The 26,352-nt window shown below is 37.4% G+C and overlaps 1 protein-coding gene across 1 annotated transcript in view; it reads right to left on the bottom strand.

Annotated features, from left to right (window-relative positions):
* GPR158 (G protein-coupled receptor 158) overlaps positions 1-26,352 on the bottom strand; it is a 396,975-nt gene that overhangs the window by 208,926 nt on the left and 161,697 nt on the right. The window contains exon 3 of the mRNA XM_072651757.1: positions 21,739-21,841. Coding sequence (XP_072507858.1) covers positions 21,739-21,841 — 103 coding nt within the window. The remainder of the gene's footprint in view (positions 1-21,738; positions 21,842-26,352) is intronic.

Raw genomic sequence — 26,352 nt, 5'->3', positions numbered from 1 at the left:
ATATACAATGAAGTAAGATCAATATTAAACATGCAGGTACAAAATGGCACAGCATTCAAATTTTAAAAGGAAGATTTAAAAGAATTACCAGAAGAAATAGACAGTAAAACTATACTAGTGGGACACTCCAATTTTCCCTCTCTGAGCCAGATAACTCTAATCATAAAATGAATAAGAAAGGAGCTAAGGAATTGAATAGAATCCTAGAAAAGTTAGCTATGGTAGATCTCTAGAGAAAACTGAATGGGAATAGAAAAAAGCATACTTTTTCTCCAATATACATGGCACTTTCAAAAAAAACTGACTATATATTAGGGCATAAAAACCTCACAAATAAATGCAGAAAAAGCAAGAGTATGAAATGCATCCTTTTTAAACAATAATGCAATAAAATTTACATTCAGTAAAGAGCCATGGAAATACAGATTACAAATTAATTGGAAACTAAATAATCTAATCCTAAAGAATGAGTGGGTCAAAGAACAAATCATAGAAATAATCAATAATTTCATTAAGGAGAATGACAACAATATAATAACACTCCAAAATTTGTGGGATGCCACCAAAACAGTATTCAGGAGTAAATCTATATTTCGAAATAGAGACATCAAAAAAGGTGAGAAAGACCAGATCAATTATATAATTTAAAAATGAAAAAAAAGAACAAATTAAAAATCTCCAATTAATCACCAAAATGGAAGTCCTAAAAATTAAAGGAAAGATGAATAAAATTGAAGGTTTAAAAAAGACCATCAAGCTAATAAAAAGGAATAGAAGCTGGTTTTAATGGGAAAAATAATAAAATATGTAAACAATTAATTAATTTGATTTAAAATAGAAAAAAAATGATGTTAGTATTAAAAATGAAAAGGGTGAATGCATCACCAATGAAGATGAAATTGAAGCAAATATTAGTAGTTATTTTGCCCAAAAATATGACAATAAAACTAACAATCTAAGTGAAATGGATAAATATTTGCAAAAATATGAACTGCCCAGTTTAACAGAAGAGGAAATAGTATACTTCAATATCTTAGAATCTATCTTAGAAAAATAAATTGAACAATGAGCTCCCTAAGAAAAAATTCCCAGGACTAGATTCTACCAAAGATCTAAGGAAAAATTAATCCTAGTACTATGTATTGTTTTTTTAAAAAATAAGTAAAAAACAGTCCTAAATTCTTTTTGTGACACAAATGTGGTTTTGATACTGAAACTAGTCAGAGTAAAAGCAGAGAAAGAAAACTATAAAACAATTTCTTTAATGAATATTAATGCAAAATGTTAAGTTAAATTACTAGCAAAGAGATTAAAGCAATATTTCAAAAAGAACATACACTATGACCCTGTAGGATTTATACCAAGAATGAAGGACTGGTTCAGTATTTAGGAAATGTGTTAGTATAATTAATCATATCAATATCAAAAACAAAAATCATATGATTGGATTACATCAATAAATGCAGAGAAAACCTTTAACAAAATATAACATATTCCTAGTTTTAAAAAATATACTAGAAAACAAAGGAATAAATATAGCCTTTCTTTAAAATGGTAAGTGATATCTATCTAAAACAATGCCCAGAGTTATAAAACTGTCCAATACCAGTACTAGGTCTGCATCCTAAAGAGAATGAAAAAAGACGAAAAAGCACACGTTTGTACAAAAATATTTATAGCACTCTTTGTGGTGGTGGCAAGGAATTGGAAATTGAGGGGCATCCATCAATTGGGGAATGGCTGAACAAGTCGAGGTATGTGATTGTGATAAAATACTGCTGTGCTATAAGAAATAACAGGATGGTTTCAGAAAAATCTGGCATGATTTATATGAAGTGAAGTGAAGTGAGAAGAACCAGAAGAACCAGTAAAAGCAGTATGGTAAGGAGGATTAACTGTGAAAGACTGAGTTATGTTGATTAAGACAATTATCTAAAGGGTGGAGCCAAGATGGCAGAGTAGAAAGACGGACCTACTCTAGCTCTCCCCCCATAGCTTATAAAATACCTGTAAAAAATGACTCTAAACAAATTCCAGAGCAGCATAAGCCACAAAACAACTCAGTAAAAGAGATTTCCAGTCCAAGACAGCCTGGAAGGCCAATAGGAAAGGTCTATCACACTGGGCTCAGAGCGGAGCACAGCCAGCCTTGGCTGCACGGCATGGCACTGAGAGGAACAGGACCAGAACAGGTCTTGGGGGTGGAATTCCCAGCAGCAGCAGAGGTTCTCAGATCCCTTAACCCACAAACTCCAAAGACAACTTCAAAGGTCAATGAGAAGGTTTTTTCAGCTGGGCAAGAAGAGAGCAGGGTCCTCCCCTAGCCTTGGCCCCAGGCGGTGGCAGCAGAGGCAGTAGCAGCAGCAGGGGTGGCAGCAGCTGCAGGGCAGCAGCAGCACACCCATTTGTGGAGTCTCCAGCCTAAAGTCCCTGGTGAAATTGAGCTACTGATCTCACCCTCAGCCCTGAGTGGCAGCCCTGCCCCCCACCTAAATTCCCTGGGAGAATTGAGCAGCAGATCTGAATCTCAGCCCTGAGAATGGTCCTGCGGTGAGGAGAAGCACAGGCATGGTAGAGTTGGAGGCAATTGTGGAGAGGGAATTCTACTACTCCCAGATTCCAGGCAGAAAAGTTTTTGGTTGCCCCAAGACCAGTGCGCAGGCCAGGAGAGGAGTGCAATCTCGGAGGAACTGAGAACTTACAGGTCCCCAGAGTATACTCTCCTCTTGACGAAGGACTCAAAAGTCAAATAACTGACTGGGAAAATACCCAAGAAAGGGAAAAAACATAAGACTACAGAAGGTTACTTTCTTGGTGAATAGGTATTTTCTTTCATCCTTTCAGATGAGGAAGAGCAATGCACACCTTCAGAGAAAGTCAAGGCTTTCAAAACCTCAAAAGTAAATATGCAATGGTCTTAGGCCATGGAAGAGCTCAAAAAGAATTTTGAAAATCAAGTAAGAGAGGTGGAGGAAAAACTGGGAACAGGAATGACAGCAATGCAAGAAAATCATGAAATGTGAGTCAACAGCTTGCTAAAGGAAATGCAAAAAAATGCTGAAGAAAATAACACCTTTTAAAAATAGGGTAACAGGCAAGAAAAAGATTTTTCAATGGAGAGGAAAATGGAGGATGTCAGAAGGAAAAAGTGAAGCTTACTCTCATCACATTTGGCTCAAGGAAGGAATTGCATGCACACTCAATTTGGTATGAAAACCTATCTTACATTACAGGAAAGTAGGGGAGAAGGGGAGAAGCAGGGTAGGGGAGATGATGGAAGGGAGGACAAATGGGAGGGGGGAGCAATTAGAAGTAAACACTCTTGGGGAGGGACAAAGTCAAAAGAGAGAATAGAAGAAATGGGGGGGCAGGATAGGATGGAGGGAAATATAGTGTTACACAACATTGACTATTATGGAAGTCATTTGCAAAGCTACACATATATACCCTATATTGAATTTTCAGTGGAGATGGGTGGGGAGGGAGGAAGAAAGAGAATTTGGAACTCAAAGTTTTAGGAACAAATGAGTATTGTTCCTGCATACAACTGAGAAACATGAAATAGAGGTAATAGGGTATAGAAATTTATCTTGCCCTACAAGACAAAAGATAAGATGGGGATAAGGGGAGGGAAGAGTATTAGAAGGGAGGGCAGATTGGTGGAAGGGATAATCAGAATGCTCGGCATTTTGGGGTGGGGGAGGGGAGAGATGCGGAGAAAATTTGGAACTCAAAATTTTGTGGAAATGAATGTTGAAAACTTAAAACAAATAAATAAACATTTAAAAAAAGGAAAAAAATAAATAAAATAGACTAACCCAAATGGCAAAAGAGGTCCAAAAAGTCAATGAGGAGAAAAATTCTTAAAAATCAGAATTGGCCATATGGCAAAGGACTTTCAAAAGCTCACTGAAGAAAATAGTTCTTTAAAAATTAGAATGGAGGACACAGAAGCTAATGACTTTGTGAGAAACCAAGAAAGTGTAAAACAAAACCAAAAGAATGAAAAAATGGAAGACAATGTGAAATATCTCATTGGAAAAACAACTGACCTGGAAAATAGATCCATGAGAGACAATTTAAAAATTATGGGACTACCTGAAAACCATGATCAAAAAAAAAAAAGGAGCTAGACGTCATCTTGCAAGAAATTATCAAGGAAATCTGCCCTGATATTCTAGAACCAAAGGGCAAAATAGAAATGGAAAGAATTCACCAATCACCTGTTGAAAATATTACAAGCAGCTAGAAATAAACAATTCAAGTATGGTAGAAATACAATCAGGATAACACAGTATTTAGCAGCTGCTATACTAAGGGACTGAAGGGTTTGGAAGATGATATTCCACAGGTCAAAAGAGATGGGATTAAAATCACCTACCCAGCAAAACTGATTATAACACTTAAGGGAAGAAATGGAATTTCAATGAAATAGAGGAATAGAGGAATTCCAAGCATTTTTGTTGACAAGACCAGAGCTGAATAGAAAATTTGACTTTCAGATACAAGAATCAAGAGAAACATGAAAAGGTAAACGGGAAAGAGAAGCCATAAGGAGTTCATTAAAATAGTTCAATTTTAATGAACTCTTTACATTCCTACTTGGAAAGATGTTATTTGAAACTCATGAAACCTTTTCAGTATTAGGGTAGTTACAGGGAATATAGATTATATACAGATACATATATAGATATATGTGTTTGGGTGGGGGGGTGTAGGTGTGTATGGGTATGTATGTACGTTTATATTATCTATGTATAGGTAGGTATATGTACATGGGTATATGTGTGAATGTGTGTATATATATATATGTATATACATATATATGTGTATGTGTATATATATATGTGTATATATATATGTATATACATATATATGTGTATGTGTATATATATATGTGTATATATATATATATATATATATATATATACATAGAGGGCACAGGGTGAACTGAATATGAAGGGAAACTACCTAAAAAAAGTAAAATTTATTTTGGAATGGAATGTACTAGAAGTAAGAGAAAGGGAGAGGTAGAATGTAGCAAATTATCTCACATAAAAGAGGGAAGAAAGAGCTTTTACAATAGAGGGGAAAACGGGGGAGATGAAAGGAAAAAACTGAGCCTTACTCTCATAGAATTTGGCTTAAGGAGGGAATAACACACACTCAGTTGGATATGGAAATCTCTTTTACCCTGCAGGAAGGCAAGGGGGAAGGGTATTGGAGAGGGAAGATAATAGAAGGGCTAGCAAATTGGGGAAAGGGATAATCAGAAGCAAACACTATTGCGGGAGGACAGGTCAAGGGAGAGAATGGAATAAATGAAGGGCAGGACAGGACAGAGAGAAATGTGGTTAGTCTTTTTCAACATAAATATTAAGGAAGTGCTTGGCATTGTTACACATGTATGATCTATATTGAATTACTTATTTTCTCCATGAGGATGGATGGAGAGGGAGGGGGAGAATATGGAACTCAAAGCTTTAAGAATGAATGTTAAAAATTGTATTAGCATGCAACTGGAAATTTAAGCTATACAGGCAATGGTGTATAGAAATCTATTTTGCCCTACACGAAAATAGAGGAGAAGGGGGATGGAAGAAGTATGGGTAATAGAAGGGAGGACAGACTGGAGGAAAGGGTGGATGGGGTACATGCTGTCCTGGGATGGTGAGTGGGAAGAAATGGGGAGGAAATTTTGAATTCAAATTCTTGTAGAAGTGAACATTAAGAACTGAAAATAAATAAATTATATATTTAAAAAAAGAAAAAAAAGACAATTATCCAAGGCAATTCCAAAAGACCTATGATGAAGAATACTATATACCTCCAGAAAGAGAATTGATGAACTCTGACTGTAAATTAAAGTATACTTTTTTTACTTTATTGTTCTTGTTTTATTCTTTCTATGTTTTCTTTTGCATTATGGTTAATATGGAAACATGTTTTGTATGATTTCACATGTATCATAGATATCAAATTGCTGGCCTTTTCAGGAAGTGGGTAGGAAGAAGGGAATTTGTAACTTAATTTTTAAAAAAACTATGAATGTTTTAAAATGTACATATAATTGGGTAATATTTAACAAAATATATAAAAATATATTTTAAAAAGAACTGATCAGTACAATGGCCAACTACAATGCTGCTGATGAAGTTTACCCACCTCCTGAGAGAGAAGTCATGGACTCAAGATGCAGAAGGGAACATAAATTATTGGATGTGGTCAGTGTAAGAATTTGTTTTGCTTGGCAATTCAGATTTGTTATTCATGTTTTTCTTTTTCTTTTGTTAATGGGGGATAGAAAGGAGAGAATGATAAATGATGACAAATGATTGTTAATTGAAAAGAAAAACAAAATGATATATACATATGTGTATATATGTACATATATGTACAGATGTATACATTCATGTGTATGTGGATGTGTGTACATGTAAATAAAGACAGAGATAGAAAGAGAGTAAACCTCAAAGACAGACCCTCTATCACTGAAAAATTTCTAAAGGCTTTGAAGTCTTTGAACCAGATTTTAAGTGTCTGTTTGGGCAATTTCATGGTCCATACTGTGCTCTACACCCAAAAGGCTGCTTATGAATAATCACTATTTGTGATTGGCCTTCCTGTCATATTGGCCCTGGAAATGCACTGGAAAAAGGATTTGGGATTAACTGCATCTCACCTCCTGCCCTTCTGGGGAAGTCAGCCCTCAGGTGTCAACATGGATTTTTCAGTACATAGTCTGCTTCCTCATATCTGATGAATAGGCTTAATAGTTAATAATGGTGGTTTTCCAGAAATGGAGAGAATCTTTCAAATCCAGACCATGTGAAGATAGTTTCAAACAGGATTGATTTTGAGGGCTCCTCCTTACAAAATATATCATCAGCCAAGTTTATACCTACCCTACCATATTTATAAATAAGAGTTTTGTAAATTGTCCTGTTTGCTAGCAAAGTGACATTTTTTACATTACTTCTCCTGCATACCATATGTGATCTGTAGTCATTTACTACAAACAAATTTGACCTAGCATGCATTTTTCCATTGGCCTTTCATTTACAATCTGAAATCATGGTACTCCATGCTTTACCGTAACAAAGAAAAACGCTTAAATGGAACTGTGGTCTGATTTGGAAATTCCTTCCAACAGTGTGGATCAAAATTCATCCATGCCTACAGATTGTATGCCACATTTTGTATACTTGTTTGTACTTTCAGCTACACCAGTAACTTCTCAGACTTTCTTATTTGCAAATATCATTTTTTTGTGAAACTTAGGTTTCCAAGCAGTTTTTGTGATAAAAAGCAAGAACCTCCTGAAAATCAATATGGAACAGGAAAAGCGGATGGCATTGGTCAATCTAATTCCAAAGTTTGAGAAGTTGTTCAGTGCCAGCAGTTGGACACATCCCATTACCAAGTGTTTGTGGTTGTTTAAGAATGAAATAAAAATATTTTATCTTTCTATTAATTTGTATTATTTTTCAAATGGCTGCTAAGTTGTTGGGACATAAATACTCAAAAAGTTGTTTAGACCTAACTACTTAATAAGCAGAAGTGCTGGGCATTTCTTTTGACCTAGGGATATTGTGAAAAAAATGTTGAGACACCAAGGGATCTGTGAACCAAGAAAGTTTGGAAACTGCCATCAATGGCATTTTGAACTCCATCTTTCCTTCTGACACTTAGTATATCTCAATCTAGACTCATTGGAGTGATAGCCCAAAATTCCCTTTAATTCCTACCAAAACCTTAGGTCAGGAGACTAGATGCCTTTAAATTATGCTGGAGATTCCACTCAGCAATTCTGCAAAGGCAACAAGTAAAAGTATGGTGAATGCTATCCTCTTGTTGCTATACAAAACTTCTTGGGAGCACACTGGAAAGGGCTGGGGGTGGGGGGGATGCTAATAGAGTCTCAGATCTTTGTCCTACTTCCCAGGAACGATCCAAATCATGGCTGCAATTAAAAACCCAAATAAATGATAGAATAGTGTTAAAGATATTTTCATTCATGTCTAAAGCCGGGGAATAAAATAATTTGTTTCCTCATCTCTTTTCAAAGGAGAAAGTACTTGGCTTCCTGTACTAAAAAAACGGAAAGCATCACAGTTAGCAAACTCCCCCAAGACAGCCCCACCTTTTGGATCCACATCTCAAGGTCCTACAACTTTGATGGCAATGGAGGTGGTTTCCATTAAAGCTTCTTAAATTCAAGCAGCTTCTGATCTCACAGATTCAATGTGCCCAGGGTTTGCCTTCCCATCAGGCTCTCACAGATCATTCCTTCTTCACCCACACAGTGGAAATCTTTGTAAAAAACGTAGTGAATTGCTGGGGATGGAAGCTCAATTCCATGTGGACAGTCTCGGGCGGGTAAAGGTGGGAACTTCTAAATCTTAGAGTTCTCATGAGGCCCCCCAGAAAACAGCAGGGAATCGAGGAGTGAGACCGAGCAATCTCGTGTATTTCCGCCTCTTCCTGTGAGAAACGTGATGGGAGGAGCATCCCCTGGAGACTGTCCCGGATCTGGGCACACCTATTGTTATCTAACAGGCACGGTATTCAGGTGCAAACTATGCGGCCGGAGAGCTTAATTAGGGTCGGGAAAGCCTGAAGGCGCGCTTAGTGCGGAGGGGCCCTGACAGACAGAAGGCCTCTCCTCCTTTTTCCTCTCTCCGCTCTCCCCTCCCCCTCTCTCCCCACTTACACTTCTACTTCCAATCTCTTACCGTAAGATCTTTGCCTCCTTGTGAGATTTCTCTCTCCCTCCTAAGGAAGAGCTTCCCCTGCACATGTAACCAGGACCCTGAATAAAGCCTAACCCTTGTTCGACTCTGGAAAGTCTCTTCTCTCATACGTTTATCCGGTTTGGCCAACCGAAGACCTGGGACAGGTAAGGTAAGACTCGGGTAGCCCTCAGGCCTCTAGGCCTGGCAGTGAATGGTCTTTGACAGATGTTGTGGAAGAAAAACTCATCCCCCTGCAGCTAATCCAGGGATGAGTCTCTTACTCATTTTACTTATTTACTTACTTACTTGTCTGGCCCTCAAACAATGGATATAAAGTCTGTCACTGCAACCACATTCCAAGCTTTTCTAACTTGATAAGTTTGTTTGTGCTCTTCTGGCATAGACTTCAAGGACCCCAAATTTCAGGGCAATCTTGATGTACCAGAGTAGAATTTGACTGGTTTCAATCACCCACAATTCACTTTCCAGGCATCTCAATAAAAATTAAATCTGGTCCCTATCAGATACTGAAGGTCATTATCATAGCATAAACTCTGATCAGAAAAATACCTAAAGTAGTCATTTTAGGGAATGCAGTCAGAAATAATTTTGTACTTTATCAGTTCCACAGGGAAATGGAGATGATTCCTCTCCATGAATTTTCGTACCATAGTAGACATAAAGCCTCATTGTATTTCCACATCTTCTTCAGCTGCCTCTACCACCTCTTCCCTTCTCTCCCATCCTCCTACTTATTACTAAATCCCAGGCGGGGAAAGAGAGAATGGGGGGCAAACAAAAGCTGCAATTCCAGCTGGCAATCATAACAATGGCATTTAGTAGAGCAGTAACTCTTAATTAAGAATGTTAGTACCTTAGATGAAATTCATTTGGGGGAGACGGGAAGAGGAGAAGATGTGCAGATCATTCGTGATCTGGAAGGTCTTGGGTTCTAATGTTACTGATGTATAGCATCTTAATTGACCCAAAAAACATCTTTGAAAGGCATGTCATGGGTCTGAGAGCAGCACAACATAGCCCTGTAGTCTGGGGATCAGTCCCTATAAGTTCAGCCTCAGCTCCAAAACCAAACCTTGGCTACCTCGTGTACTAGATTCTAAAAGAAAATTTAAATTGGCTCTTAGTGCAAGTGCCCCCAATCATTTCCTCCCACATATGCTAACTTTTCCATTTGAGATGAAAGGTGAATAATTATCATTTGCTGCTTGGAGTTCATAAAACTCGATGAATTAGCCTTAGGGAGAGAAAACAGCCACTATGTTTTTAGTACCTCAAAGCCTATACTTTAAAGCCCTAGATCTGAGATTCCTAAATTTTCTTGGTTCACAATTTCTTTAATATCTCAGTAATTTTTTTCACAGTACCCCTAGGTCAAAAGAAATACCTAATAGTTTCATTTATTAAGTACTAAGGTACAAAACACATTATACATACTTATGTCCTAACAATTAAATAGCCAATTTGAAAAACTAATATAAATAAATTGAAAGAAAAATAATATTTTTATTTCATTCTTCAATAACCACACTTACTAATGGGGTATGTGCACCTTTTGTGTACCATGCAACGTCTGAAAACTTGGAATCAGACTGGACAATGCCACCCTCATTTCCTTTCCATACTGATTTTCATGAGGCACTTGCTTTTTATCACAGCAACTACCCTGAAAACCGAGCTTTACAAAGATAGGATGTCACAAATGAAGAAGTTATGGACATTGCTGAAATTACAATGAAACAAAATCCCATCTCAAACACTCAAGAATGAAAGGAATATAGTGCTATCTAATGCTGAAACTGTGAACTCTCTTGAGCTAGTAGCTCCTGAGGTGTCCAACAGATATGCAGCATCACTGTCCTTCCCTACAAAATTTTAATACCCCATGGAGCCCTGTCAGTTTGTCTGAGATGTCCTGAGGTGACCATGGGGCACTTTTTGGAAACTAAGCCTTAGATAGTAGTTTTCTAGCCTTCTTGGTGCAATCATTTGACAAAAAAATATAGTCCCTAAAGAAAGAGAAGTCAACAAGGTGTGGACATGTATTGAGCTCCATATATTTAGTTTAGAATATGTCTATCAATGTGACAAAGATTCTAACCATTTGACAGAATGAGAGAACAGTGAGTAGATTTAAGAACTGATCTTCCAGGTAGATTTCTGTCTAAAGCCAGCTATTGGGGACATTAATTAATTTGAATCTATACTTGTACTTCTCAGTCCAACTAGCATACCAGCCTCCAGAAACAGGTTTTTACCTGCTTGGGTACCTATATGGTAGAGTCGATAAAGGGCTAAACCTAAAGCCAGGAGGAGCTGAGTTACAATCTTATTGCAAGCAAAGTCTGTTTGCAAGTCATTTAACCTCTCAACCTCAGTTTCCTCATCTGTAAAATGGAGATAATACCACCACCTACTTCACATGGCTATTTGGAGGATCAAATACCATACTATTCTACTGGGCTATTGTAAGGATCAAAGAAGTTAATATTTGTGAAGTACTATATTAGTAATACTAATAACAGCAATAGTTTTAAAAATCACCCTTGATGTCATAACTAGGTATAGAAACAAAGACTAAACTCCAAGCCCCAAAGTCTGGATTTGTAAATTCATCTACCCTCAATACAGACATTCCTCAAAATTTAGTCTTCAGGTGTGTCAGCAGATGCCTGCCTCTAAGATTTAATGTCCACCTTTCTTTTTCGTCTTAAATTTTCATTCAAGGGCAAGAATATTATCTATACTGTGAAAAGTTCCTAAATCTCCACATACAGTAATATGCATGAGATTAAATAGATGGAGATAAAAAAGTAAAAATTATTAAACATACAGTGCTAAAAATGAAATATCAATTTAAAGAACAGTTTAACTTTGGAGGAAAATCACTCTACATAGAACCCAGAGTACTGTATTTTCAATATAAGAGCTTGAGAAACAATTGCAAATTATGTTATATATTAGAGTTTTTTTCTTTTCTTTTTTTTTTTTTTGGAGGGGGGAAGCAAGGCAATTGGGATCAAATGACTTGCCCAAGGTTACACAACTAGTAAGTTTCAAGTGTCTAAGGCCAGATTTTAACTCAGGTCCTACTTAATGCAGGACCTGTGCTCTATTTATTGTGCCACCTGGCTGCCCCTAAGTTGTATATGGTTTAACTAAAAGGAAAGGTTTAAAAATCACCCCTTTTACACAAAATTGTAAGTAAATTTATCTGGAGTAATAAAAGGTCAAGAATATGAAGAAAGATAATTCAGAAAAAGCAGCATCTTGGTGCTAGCAGATTTCAAACTTCCACTACAAGGCATTTCAATACATCCTCCATTCAGCTGCCAAGATAATTTGTCTAAAGGATGAGTCCAGTTAAGTTGGCCTCAGTGAGCTCCAGTGGTTCCCTATTGCTTTCAGGATCAAATAGAAATTCTTCTGTTTGGTATTCCAAACTTTTCTTAGCCTAAGCCCTTCTTACCTTTCTTTTCTTCCCTTATTTTACTCTCCCATACACACTTTACAATTCAGCAACAGTATTTGCTTTTTGTCTCCTTGTTGGTTCTCAGACATAGAACTCCATCCCTAGGCTCCTTATCTTGTCATAGCTCTCCCTTATGCCTGAATGCTCTGCCTCCTTACCTCCCTATCATGGTTTCCTTGGCTTCTTTCAAGACTCAACTCAAATTCCAACTTTACCAGGTGACCTTCCCTGCCCCTCCTCCAGATTCTAATGCCTTCTGCTTTTTGATTACCTTCTGTCTATTCTGCATATATGGCATATACAAGTAGTTATTTTCATATTGTCTCACCCCATTAAATATAAGCTCTTTGAGGGCAGAGACAGTGTTTTGGCCTTTGTCTTTCTAGACTTAGTATGATTTCTAACAAACAGCACTTAATAATTGCTTGTTGACTAGCTGACAAATAACAATAATTATCAAAGTTATTTGGTACTGGACAAAAAAATAAAGATGTGGATAACTAGAATAGATTGGATAATCAAGATTTAGTAACAACCTATATTCAAAAAAACCTAGAATATAAACAACTGGAGAAGGAACTTTCTATGTGACAAAAAAAAAAATGCTAGAAAACTGAGAGGCAGCTTGCCTAAAGATAGATTTAGATTATCATTTAAAATTTTCTACTCCAGTAAATTCCAAACAAGTAAGCTAAGTATAAAAACTAATACAATAAAAATGGAGAATAAGTTATGTCTTTCATAATTATGGATAATGAAAAATCTTGATGACACAAAGCATAGAAGAAATCATAAGATCCAAAATAAACAATCTATTTCATATAAAATTAAGATGCTTTTGCAAATAAATTCAACATTTACAGAATCAGAAGAAAAATATGGATTGGGGGGAAGGAAAGTGTTGCATTAAATAGTTCTGATAAAAAACTTATGGTCAGATTTTATGAGGAATTGACACAAATGTATAAGATAAAGAATTACTGCCCAATAGGCAAGTGGTCAAATGATACGATAGTTTCCAAATAAGAAAATGTGAACTATAAATTGTAACCTGAACAGATGATCAAAGAAATAAGAATTGAAACAAACATAATGCATCAATTTTCACCCAACAAGAGAACAAAAGACATTAAAAGATGGGAAAATTCATTGCTGGAAAAGCTGTGGAAAGACAGGCAACATTATTCATTAGTGGCAGAAGCTTGAAATCTGGAAAACAATATACAATTTTGCAAGAAAGGGTATTGTTCACACCCCTTCACCGAAAGATTCCACTTGGGACTATAACTCAAGAAATTTGTTGATATAAAAACATTGATATGAACAACATATTTTCAGCAAAATTCGTTGCCATAAAAAAATACTGAAAATAAAATGTCTCCAAAATTGGAAAATAGCTTTAAAAGTATGGTATACAATATGACCGTCCCAAATGAAATGACACATTTGAGTGATACAGAATAAAGAAAGCAGAACCAAAAGAATAAAATGAAAAGTGACTATAGTAATATAAATAAAAACAATTCAAAATGAACACAGAGAAGCAAGAAAATTCAATTAAAGGACAATGGACATTGGTGGTGTCCTAACACCAAAGTTAAATGATATATTTGTTTCTTTGGGAAGTATGTGTTATATCAGAGCAAAATCGTTCATAAATTGAGGGGGAAAGAGAGAAAAAAAAACATTTGTTCGATTCTTCTTCCTCAACATCAATAAAGTCTTAATAAAAAGATCTGTCTCTGTATTTCATGTTAGTAGTGATCAGTCACTGGAAGAAAAACTAAACTATGGTTGAGACATCAAAATATAACTACAGGTTACTAAAGGCCCAGAAAATCACTAAGTGAGTTCCAAAATTCTAATCCTAAACTAGCTGAGTTGTTAGGATATTGGAAATCATTTCCCCATTGAAATAAAACTAAAATTCCTGCTAAAACTGTAAAATATGCTATTTGAAAAGTATTCCACTGGTATTCATATCATATCAACAGACCTAGGGGAAACCTCCAATTCATTGGGTAGACCCCTTATAAAAGAGTTTAATGAGAGAAAATGGATAAAAGTAGCACAGAATGTGAAGATGTAGATACATGTATCAATACTGATTCATCAAAATAGGATTAAAGTACGGGGATATTTTCAGAACATCCTGTTTTTCTTTCCTTCAGGGCTCTGCTAGGTACCTGATTAGCTCATATGATATAATTGTTTGGTTTCAGGTAGTAATAGCTAATGGTGGAATCAGTACCATTTACAACCAGAATCATCTTTCTCAGCTCACAATCCAGGCTTTCTTTACTATGCTACTACTCTCATTCTTCCTTATCTACAAGATTTATTGAAGTGAAAGTTAGTCATACAGAGAGAAGTCACCTTTTCTAGGATGTTTGTATATTTAGCTGGATGATGCAGGACTGGTTGAATGACTGGGCCCAATGAGTAGTCAAATTGGAAGGTTTTTAGTGGAATATTGAATTGCACAGAAACAGTTTATGTGACCTTGAGCTTTATTGAGAGGTACAGTACACAGGAGATACATATAAAAGAAAACTAGGCAGTCCCTATCCTTGAGAAGCTTAAATTCTATTGAGAGAAGATACCCCCAGGCAGAGAAATGGTGACGAAAATGCTGGAAATTAATGTGGTGGCCTAGCTCCTAGCCACTCAAGGCAAAAGTTTCACCCATCAGATTATGGGGCATAAGAGTGGACATATGGGACAGGAGTGGAATCCTAGGATGCTTTGTTTTATTTTGTTCTGTAGGAGGTGGGGGAATGGTTGGAAAGCAATGACTATGATACAAGAACTAGGTGAGATAGCCTTGTTCCATACTACATAAAGTCGAAAGCTCACTGATCAAGTCCATGGGAAATCATGGGTCAAGACTGTGGTTTAAGAATATTCAGTTTGTCCACTGTGTTGAAGGAGAGTTAATGCAAGGTCACCAGTTAGGATTCTATTACAATGGTCTAGTGGAGGGATGAGAGGAAAGCACTGGGAATGTTTAGCCTGAAGAAGAGATTGAAAGGGCAGAGAATAGCTGTATCCAAGTATTTGAAGGACTATAACGTACAAGAAGCATTAGATTTGTTCTTCTTGACTCCAGAGGACAAAAGAAGGAACAAAGAGAGGAAGTTTCAGGGAGGCAGTTTTCACCTGGATGAAAATAGAAACTTGCTAACATTTAGAGCTATCCAAAAGAGGAATGCCCCCTCTCCCAAGGCTAGAGGTCTTCAATCAAGACCTAGATGACTACTAGTTGGGGATGCTGCGGACATATTCATTCTGATGTAGGTCAGATCATATCACATAATACAAATGGTAGTTAAGTTTCCAGAGGAGTACACAAAGGCATTCATTTAATCCATAATATAGCCAGACTATAGTACTAGATTGAGTTCTAGATCCTCAAAGTAGTGCCACATGAGAAAAAGGGCAAGAAAGGGACAGAGAGATATTCCCCCATTTCCTGGCACACAATCAGCCCTTACCAAAATTTGGAAATAAACAAAATTTGTCTTTGTCATTTTCCCAGCTCACTTTCTGTGATCCTCTCTCCAGACCAATACCCGGTGCCCAATACATGAATACTGATCTAAATCCTTGATTGTAGCACCTTCTCCAGGCTAGTCCTACTTTCCAAAGTGTTCCAAGCTCCAAAGTTGGCAGTCTCTCCTATTCTCCTATTCCCAGTCCTCAACACAGAGGAATTCTGACAGTATATCCATTTGAAATCCCTACCATAAAAGGGATGACTTTATTTGGGGGATGAAGGTAGGAAGGGCAGCATTACCTATATATAGGTACCTAGGAATCCCCTAAGCTGGGCCTATTTTTCACTTGTTTCTCACTTTTGCAATTTCTAAAAACAGATTCTCCACAGCAGATGATCTTAACCTTTTTGTGTAATGGGCCTTTTTGATGGTCAAGTGAAGGCTATAGACCCCTTCTAAAAATAATGTTTTGGGAAGAAAGCCATAATTAAAGGAAATGCTAATTCTCAGTTAGAGGTCAGTGAAAATAAAGATACAGCTTTATTTCCCATTCAGGTTCACAGATCCCTCTGAAATCTATGGCATGTAGCATATGGACTCCAAGTTAAGAAACTCTCTTCCATGTGATGGAAAACTACTATCCTGTAAGAAATGATGAGCTGGTTGGTTTTAGAAAAGCATGGAAAGACTTGCATGACATAATGAAGAGTGAAATAAGCAGAGCCAAGAGAATGTCGTATACAGTAATAGCAATATTGTTTAAAGAACAACTGGGAATGAATAACCAAGTTATTATGAGTATTACAAATACTCAAATCAACCATAAAGGACCCATGAGGGAAGATGCTATCAACCTCCAGAGAAAGAACTAATAAATAGAAGTATGCATAGTATGATTACATATGCCTATACATATGTGTGCATGTATATATACATATGTATACATATATACGTGTGTGTGTATACATGTGTTTATATATGTGTATGTCAAATGCTGGCCTGACCCTCTGTAGTGCAGGGTGGAGAGGCAGAAAGGGACAGTTCAGATCTTAAAATGTAACCAAAAAAATTAATTTAATTTAATTTAGAAAAAAACCTCTGCTCTAAAAAGTTCCACATTCTTTCCCAATAGTTCCTATTACTGTGACAACTGGGTTTCCAGCACCAGAGTTTGTTGAGTGAGGGGCAGCTATTTGTATGTATTCATTGCTTGCAAGCCAGGTGTGCTTGTAAGACATAGACTACTGCGACACAGACACCAGTATAAGCCAAGCTAAAAGGCAAATAAATCTGAACTGCAGTATTTCCCCTAGGAAAGTAAGGGCATTTTCACTGAAAACTGAAATTATCCTGAGACAGATGGGGACATATGAATAAGGTAGGATTGTCACAAGGCAGTCCCTCATTAACCTGGGAGTAAACAGTCTCAATTGGAAAAGACAGCTGTATATCAGTACTTGGTCATTCTAGAATTCTGGTGCACTACACATGTCAAATGCCATTAGCTTAGCTATGACCTACAAATTCAGGAGAGCTGCCAGAAGCAAGGTCCCTAAGCTGCCAGTGCGGTACTTTAACATGTCATTTGAACAAATCTTTAATAGTTTTCACAAAGCTATTGGATCACAGTAGGCCAAGAACTGAATAAAGGTTCTAGGTCACTCATCTTCACATTTTTAGCAAAAGTCGTTAAAGTAATATTCCCCATGCGTCTAGGGAATTTGGGCCATGTCATATCATCTTTTCCTAGGACCCAAAAAGGTCAAGTACAGGATTAGTTCTATGCAAAACAACAAAGGACATTAGGTTTCTCTTTCCAACCTTAGATTCTGACAAACTGTGTAATCCTTGGACAAGTCATTAAACTCCTTCAGCCTCAGTTTCACAATCTGTAAAGTGGAGACAATAGGGGACAATAGTAGTACCTACCTACTTATCTACATACCAGAGTTTTTGTGAGGATCAAATGAGATAATATTTGTAAAAAAAAAATGCTTTGCAAACCTTAAGAAATTATTATATTTCTTTATGTTCCATTTTCTGTGACTTTCCTCCTCCCTTTTTATACCTCATGCCAAACACAGTAGTGCTTTCCTGTCATCTCTCTGGCTGCTGAAGGACTCCATGGGGAAAGGGAGTGCAGTGGGTTTAGCATCAGAAAGATATAGATTAAAATTCTACTTCAGACATTTACTAGTTGTGTGACCCTGGATGAGTCATTTAACCTTAAATCTCTTATCTATAAAATGGGAATAATGATACCTTTGATAACTCACAGGATTGCTGTGAAGATCAAATGATTTCATGGAATCAGAAATTCAGAGCTTACCCCTTAAGGCTCACCAAGTCTATCCCCTCATTTTACAGATGGGGAAACTGAGACCCATAGGTGAAGTGATTTGTCTAAGGTCACACAACTAATAAGTAGCTGAGTTATGACTTGAACTCAGGTCTCCCTGACTCCAAGTCCAGCATTCTTTCACTCTCTGCTCTGTAACGGTGACTTCTTGTTATTGGTTGTTATTTGTATGCTGCTGCAAAGCTTTTTCCTTTCAAGTGTGTTTACCCTGTATTTCTATCACTTAGGGCTCAGTCAGGTGCCTGTTAGCTAATCTGAAAAATTAATGGAAACAGAGATGTTAATGGCTAATGATAAAACCAGTGCTCTTCACTGCTAGGATTGAAATTCTCAGCTTTCAGTCCACTATCAGAACCACTTTACCATGCTGCTGGTCTGTGAGCCTGATGGAATGGGAACTTACTCAAGTCCAAGGAAGTAGACTTTTCTCAAATACTTTAGGCACAAGGTTCTGAGTCAACTGGTGAGGTATATGGAGTCCTTCTCAGAAGAATGGGTTGTTATTGTTGTTTTAAATACATAAAATTAAATGGGTAAGATTATAAAGCAAACCAATTATGTTGAAATAGAGTTATCATTTTTTTTTAAACAGACTCATAAACCTCTGGTTAAGAATTCCTGTAATAAACCTTCTGCAACAAGTTCTTCTCATCCAGAGAAAAAGAAAGACAGTAGATCTCTGCATATTAAAGATAAGTGATTAAAAAAATACGTATTTAATTCAAATGGTGTTGAAATCTCTCTTTTTTCTCTCTCATTTCTCTTTTCTCTTTCCCCCTTTCCCTTTTCCTTTTTCCTCTCTCCCCTTTCCTCTTCTCTTCTCTTACCTCTCCTTCCTCCCCTCTCTCCAAAACAGGAAGGGTACTCCCCCTATGTAATGCCTGAACTGCAACTTCTATAGGGAAATATTCCTTCTTATTAAACTTGCCTACCATTAATGCTTGGGACACAGTAGACACTTAATAAGTGCTGCTGATTGGCTTGTGGTAAGATGCCCTAAAACCAAAGAACAAAGTTAAAATGCATTCAAATATAATTGTAAGTTCTTAAGTCTTTTAAAATTTGTTGAGATCAATGAGACTTCCCAAGGTGAAACAGGCTTTCAACACATATAAATGTCTTTCATGAATCTCTAAGGAAACTGCATTAGGATAGCTGAATCCCTGATACATTGGGGCTGGGGGGAAAACACTGGATTGGACCAGGTACCATAATGACTCCACAAGGGCATAACTGTGTAGAATTAGAGGGGGTTCTGAATAAATATAAGAGGAGAGACAGAGGACATAGGAGGGAGGGAGGGAGGGAAGAAGGAAGGGAGAAAGAGGGATAGGGAGGGAGACAGAGAGAGACAGAGAGGCAGAGAGAGTTAAATAAAAGAATTCATCCTAGTTGTTCAAAAAGACAGGGTTAGGGAAAACCAATCTCTAGACCAAAGAAAGGATTCTGAGCTTGAGGTCCATTGGCCCTTCAGAATCAGCGGAAAGATTTCAGGGGCTCTAGGAACATGTGTGGGGAAATTACACTAACTCTAAGAGGGATACACTGAGGGGAGGGACTAGGGAAATAGAAAACTCCTCAGGGAGAAGATGGGATTTGAGCTGAGTCTTGAAAGAAGCCAGGGAATTTAGAAAGTAGAAGTAAGGAGGGAGATCATTCTGGGTAAGGAGACAACTAATCCAAAGGCAAGGAGTCTGGAGATGCCATGAGAAACAGAAGACTGGTGTAGGAGACTAGAAAGGTAGGAAGGAACCAAGTTGTAAAGAGTTCCCAAATACATCATGGACGAGACAGAGCTCATTATCTTTTCCTCAAAACCTATCCCTCCTTCCAACTTCCCTATCCATCATTCTCCTGGTCACCCAAGTTCAGAACCTCAATGTCATCCCAGACTCATCCCTTTTAGTCACCCCACATGTCCAGTAAGTTGCCAAATCTTATCATTTCTAACTTTTCAACAAATTTGAACTCAGGTCTCCCTGACTCCAAGGCTAGCACTTTATTCACTGAACCACCTTGCTGCCCCAATCTGCCCTTAAGTCTCCTCAAAATTCAGTGCAACCAACATCTATTTTTGCCATTAACTTTCTTACTCTTCATGGAAATGATCATATCTGACCACTGGACCCAGATGACTCTGGAGGAGAAAGTGAGGCTGGTGACTTTGCACAGCCCTCCCTCATTCAAATACAATTCAGTTGCAAGTCATAGCATCCTCTTCCTGATATCATGGTCCTCTTTGAGAGCAAAGGACAAAGCCCATCTCTAAACAGTGATAAGCAGTCTAACATCTACTCCTTTTTCCCTCTGTATCTGTGACACACTCCAGTCTACAATGGGGTACAGTAGCTTTTCCAGGGTTTATTGATAAAAGTGAATATATTAATTTGGAAACAACATGCCAAAGTAAGCTAATTAAAAATAAGTATACAAGAAAACAATCTGGTTTCAGGCTATTCAGCTTCCTAAATTAACCTTAAAATCAATTTACTCCATCTTGACTTGGCCCATTATCTTCCCTAGGTTACAAAGGCCATACCGCTGAATCTTTGAAAGCTTCCCTTGTGACTTCTAAAGAGATCTTCTACCCAAGAATACGTCATTCTGCTGCTGCACTGCCCCACCTCAGATTTTAAGATCAAAGCACTAACAACTGAAGGACCAAGAAAGAGTGTGCCTGGACATGCAGAATAGCCTCGACACCATAGACCACACTGAACCTTATCTGCCATATTGCAAATATGTAGGAACTTTATATACTGCTACAGTTGCAGTATCATGAAGCAAATTTAATAAGATATAAGTACATAAATAAAGCAATATTGTAAATTTCTTATGTTTTAACAAAATTCCTTTATTTAACTTACAATGCTGAAGTATCAAGATCTTTTTAGAGGTGATTATAAACTCAAATTAGCAAGTGACATGGTCATGACAATCATAAATTCCATTTTCCTTGACTCAAAGCAGAGAGCATTGTAGCATTAAGACAGAGGCAGACCCAGTCCTAAATCTGGACAAATTTTTTTCTCCCCCTTTCTCTTCATGGATCTTTATAAATTAAGGCCCCAAGCTTCCAACTACACTAGTTTTCAAGGTGTCCTGGGTCATACTATCCATTTCTTGATGGTAGCAAATGTCTCCTCAGTGGTTACTCACCATTACTAGTCACCATTGGACACTCTCTAAAAAAGACCCACAACGCCTTTCCTACTTCTACTATATTTTAAAGAGACAGAAAGGTTTTAAACACAAGCAAGCAGAAACTAAAGGACTCAATTTGCACTAGTAAAAATGGCAAACTAAATTTGTTTATCTTTGTAGCAAAATCCCCCTCTGCTTCCCCTCCATGAACCTCCTCCCTCTGCCCCAATCAAATGATGTCCAATGTTTTTCTTCCTAAGGAAGCTAGGTTTCTTTTCAAATCATTTTAATTTATTTATAAATCAAATATGCTTAAAGTAGGTATGTTTTATTGAGTTCTCCAGAGTCTCCTGGATGACAAACCCCAAACTAAAACTCCTTAAGTGATTATATAATTCCAGAGTTGCAGGCCACTGGGAATTTACCATATAACCCTGACAAGGATAAAAGGAGGACTGAATTATTAATGCTTTCCTTTTTAAAAAAAAATATACACAAGCAAAAGGCACTTACTCTGAAAGCTGTTCACTGAAAAGACACGGGGATGGTAGAATCCTTCTTTGCAATTGCATTTATAGGCTCCAAGCACAAATCCAAGGCCTTTAATTGGTATGCACTGTGGGGAAGAGAAAGAAAACAATGCAGATGATCATAGTGTTTTTATGGCATAAGAATACATCTATTTCCACTCCAGCAAATATAAGCAATGCAGAATTGTTTTTGGAAGGTGGAGCATTTATTTCTTGGGTTTTTTTTTAATTTGATTTTGTTTGCCATTTATCCAGTGATCTTTACCTGGAACCATTGTATCTTGCTTCCTTTCTGGAAATTTGCTTTCATACAGCTGACAAGAGGAAATGACTTCTTTCTTAGCCTGAGATTTCGCCAGTTTCTTCTGCAATCAAGCAAATTATCCTCTCTCTCACCTAGCTACTGCATTCCCTAAGTGTATGGCACCTTTGTGTCTATTTATATCCAGAGGCAGCATGAACTAGGTTACAAATGTATTAGTTTTAAAAGTTTGGAAGAGTCGTTAGTGGTCCCCTAAGCAACCTTGGTTAGTAGCAGAGATCGCTAGAGTTGTACCATAGCAAGAGCTAAGTCCCCTAAGGAGGCAACCTTGAGGAGTGATCACTTTGATCCAGTTCAACAGTGGATTAGCTAGTTAATTGAGGTACCATGTCCTGTAAAAAGCCGGACCACACAGTAGTATTCCATCATATTCATATGTTCAGCTTATCCAGTCATTTCCATTCTATTGTTTTAAGAATGACTGAGCAAATAAGTTATTTTGTCTATTATAAATACCCAAATTAACCATAAATGTCATATGAAGAAGAAACACTGTCTGCATCCAGAGAAAGAACTGATAAATAGAAATATGTATAGATGAATTTTACATGTGTGTATATATATACATATATGTGTATGTATATATGTATATATATTTGTGTCTAATGGTAGCTATTTCTAGGGCATGAGGGGAGAATAAAGGGGAAAAAAGAAATTTGTATGATAATCTTGTATAGTTGAAAGAAATAGCAAGTTGTGCATAGATGATTTGGAGTTTCATGTGCAATCATCTTTTTTACTGTACTATGTTATGGAAATGTTTGTTTTAGTCTATAAATTAAAAATAAAATAAAAAGCTGGACCAGTTGAGCAAGGGAACAACTTGTAGAATGACTGTTGGTATCATACTAGAAGACTACTTGGTGGGGGCTCCAAGGGAAGAAAAAAGGATTTCTAGCAACAGGATTTGTGAGTAACTCTTAGATCCCACAAGTTCTTCCCAGATGTATCTGACTACCTTTGGCCTTTAAGTATGAGCCCACCATTCCCAAGAATCAAATTGTAGATAGGGGAGAGTAAGCACTTGGTTTGAGAAATATATTTGTTACTTCTGTCTTTGACATACTTTCCCAGTAAATACCCTTTTGTAAAAAAACAACTGATATCAACTGGTTAATCATATTGGGAAAATCATATGGGGGTTCATGAGTGATTAGAAATCCAAGTTCCTCAAAGTTATCCCATGGTAGAACTTTGAGGGAAAAAGTAGTCAAACTGCTCTCTGGGAATCCAGTCCATCAGAAGAAGCGGGAGGTTGGCCAACAGACAAAAGGATGTATGACCCTTCCTATTGAGTTAATATACATTCTCAAAGTTAATACTATTTTTAAAAAAATTATTTGTGCAGAGCCAGGCAAAGCTAATGCTGGTCAGTTGATTACATGACTAAGAATTTAGAAATAAAAGTTATATCATCCCATGGGCCCATCTCATCCTGGAGCATCTCTCTCTGCCATATCAGTCTCCTATTATTGTGAGGGATTTCTGGGCCTCCATTTCAGGATGGGGTCTAGGACAACCACCCCCCATTTCCCTCTGACCTCTGCTTCTGACTTTCCAAACTTCAAAACCATGTCCCTGCAGAGGTATCTTCCCCCTAATCCCACTTCTGCCTCCTCTTCCCCTTAGAATACAAGCTCCCTGAGAGCAGGAACCATATTTGTTTTTGCTTCTATTTTTATTCCCAGTGTCTAAAACACAGTAAGTCTTTAATAAATATTTATTTCCTCGTTGCTTTGATGCCCTCCTTTGACATAACCAAGTCCAAACTGAGGGGGCATCAAATTGAGAGGCATCATGGCACAAGGGAAAGAGCAATGGATTTGAATTCAGAAGATATCCGTTTGAAGCCTGTCTTTAGTTGTATGACCTTGGGCACATCCTTTTATCCCTCTTGTCCTGTTCACTCATCTGTAAGGTAAGGGGGTGGCACTAGTTTTACTGATAAACTACTTTCTAGCTCTAAATCTAAAACCCTAGGATTCAACGGCTGAGATTAAAAAGCAGAGAAAAAGAAAATCAACAAATAAAAGGTGCTAAGAACCTGATTATAGCCTTAAGGTTTACAAAATGCCTTCCTCACAGAATTCTTGTTAGGGAAGCGGTCTTAATTAGTACACAAAAGCCAAAAAAGAACAGCCCAGTCATCCAAGCTTAAGTGATCTGCATTAAGACGTTAATCCTTCAGGAAAGAGAGAACTCGAGAGCTTATAAAACTTGAGAAAGCTGGTGTTCTTGAAAGAATATTGGTTTTAGAAGCAGAGGACCTGGATGAAGTCCCACCTTGTTACTCTGAATCCTAGGGTAACCTATGGCACCTCTCAGCTTCCTAGTCTGAAAAAATCCCTTCCCACTCTAAATTCTATAATAAAATGGCTAACAACATCTGTAACAAGCTGGTAGCAGAAATGGCTAACTTCAAAGAACAGAACCTACCACATCTGGATTCCAATAAATCAAAGACCTAATCAATTCATGTCTACAATGTATACTGATTTTGAAAAAAATAAAGAATGCTATAACAACATGGTCAGTCTATGCTCCCCGCTCAATCACACACCCAGCCCAGGGGGCACATGATATTAATATCCTTCTTAAAATATAGCTAACCTAAGAAAATGAATAATCTAAATGTAGTCTGAGCAGTACATGGTAAAATGAGACTCTCAGCTCCTGTTCTACATATTTTCAAATTTTGATTGTGTTGTTGTTTAAATGTCTCTATATAATGACTACCCAGGCTACTGTGCCACTAAATTTTATTTCCTGTGCCCTAGGTTGCCAACCCCTGGCATCCATAATTTACAACAGCATAGTCTAAGAACTACCAATCAGTTAGATTCATGTGGAGACACTAATGGACAACAAAATGACTAGGAGGGAGTTGTTACAAGTAAAAGAAAAAGGAAAGTCTAGATTCCCTATATATTGATTAATCTGGCAAAATAGAAACATCTATATAACCTCCCAGTATAAATCTATCTGTTCTTCTCTGCTTTTAAGTAATCAATATTTAGCTATCAATGAACTCCAGCTCATTTCTACTGCCCCCAAATAAATGAACTTCAATAATAATCAGAGGGACAAGTAAGTATACACAAAGCCATATTATATTGGAATGAGCCGTGATCCCTGAGGCTGCACTAGGCTAATTAACTATGCCTTGATACTTCTGCATATGGAGAGCAATAATACAGAAATATGTCATAAAAAGTACAAGTTGTGAACAGCTGGGTCATTATTAGCACAGTAGGAGAAGCCTGGCAACTGAAGTTCAAGTTCAAGGACAGGAAGGAGTAAGTAGATTTGCAATGATTGGGAAGTTCTAGGTGCTTCTATTTTTGGTGTTGATCTTTTGGACTTAATATTAGTCTATTTGTATTTTTAGTTGTCAAAGAGAAATATGGACTTTGGTAGAGAAGGAAAGAAGAAAAGAAGCAAGGAAGGGAAGAATGGAAGGAAGGAAGGAAGAATGGAAGGAAGGAAGGAAGAATGGAAGGAAGGAAGGAAGGAAGGAAGGAAGGAAGGAAGGAAGGAAGGAAGGAAGGAAGGAAGGAAGGAAGGAAGGAAGGAAGAATGGAAGGAAGGAAGAATGAAAGGAAGGAAGGAAGGAAGAATGGAAGGAAGGAAGGAAGGAAGGAAGGAAGGAAGGAAGGAAGGAAGGAAGGAAGGAAGGAAGGAAGGATTTATAAGGTACCTACTAAGTGCCAGGCACCACAAATATTATCACATTTGATCCTTCATCAACCCTGGGAAGTAGCTGCTATTATTATTCCTATTATACAGTTGAGGAAACTAAGTTAAGTGACTTGCCCAGGGTCACATAGTAAGATTTGAACTCAGGTCTTCTGAGTCCACAGAGTTCTACTTCACCTCATAACATACCTCAATATGTGGTTGTGATTCGTAGTTTGTCCTTCAATCTTGAAGAAGACCATGACATCAGAGAGAAGATGACATGATTTGGAATTGACTGATTTGGTTGAGGGAGGACTGTGCAAAGTTACTTGCCTCACTTTCTCCTCCAGAGCCATCTGGGTCCTGTGGCCAGATATAGATCAGGATGACAGGAGATGGCCCAACATACCTCAACGAGGGTCCAGGTAGAGGTCCTTGGTTGATTTTACTTTTGCATACATGTTATAACCTTTGAAGAATGCTTCAGGAAGACATTCGATGTTCTTACAACCCCCAATTAATTGTCTTTGGACATAAAGACAGAGAACTGAAATGGAGGAATCTGACAGCCCATATTTACGTAGCATTTTATAGTTG

This window comes from Notamacropus eugenii, chromosome 3 (genome assembly GCF_028372415.1).
Source record: "Notamacropus eugenii isolate mMacEug1 chromosome 3, mMacEug1.pri_v2, whole genome shotgun sequence".
Classification (NCBI taxonomy): Eukaryota; Metazoa; Chordata; class Mammalia; order Diprotodontia; family Macropodidae; genus Notamacropus; species Notamacropus eugenii.
Note: the sequence above shows the minus strand (reverse complement) of the source record. Positions and strands in the feature narration are given on the sequence as shown.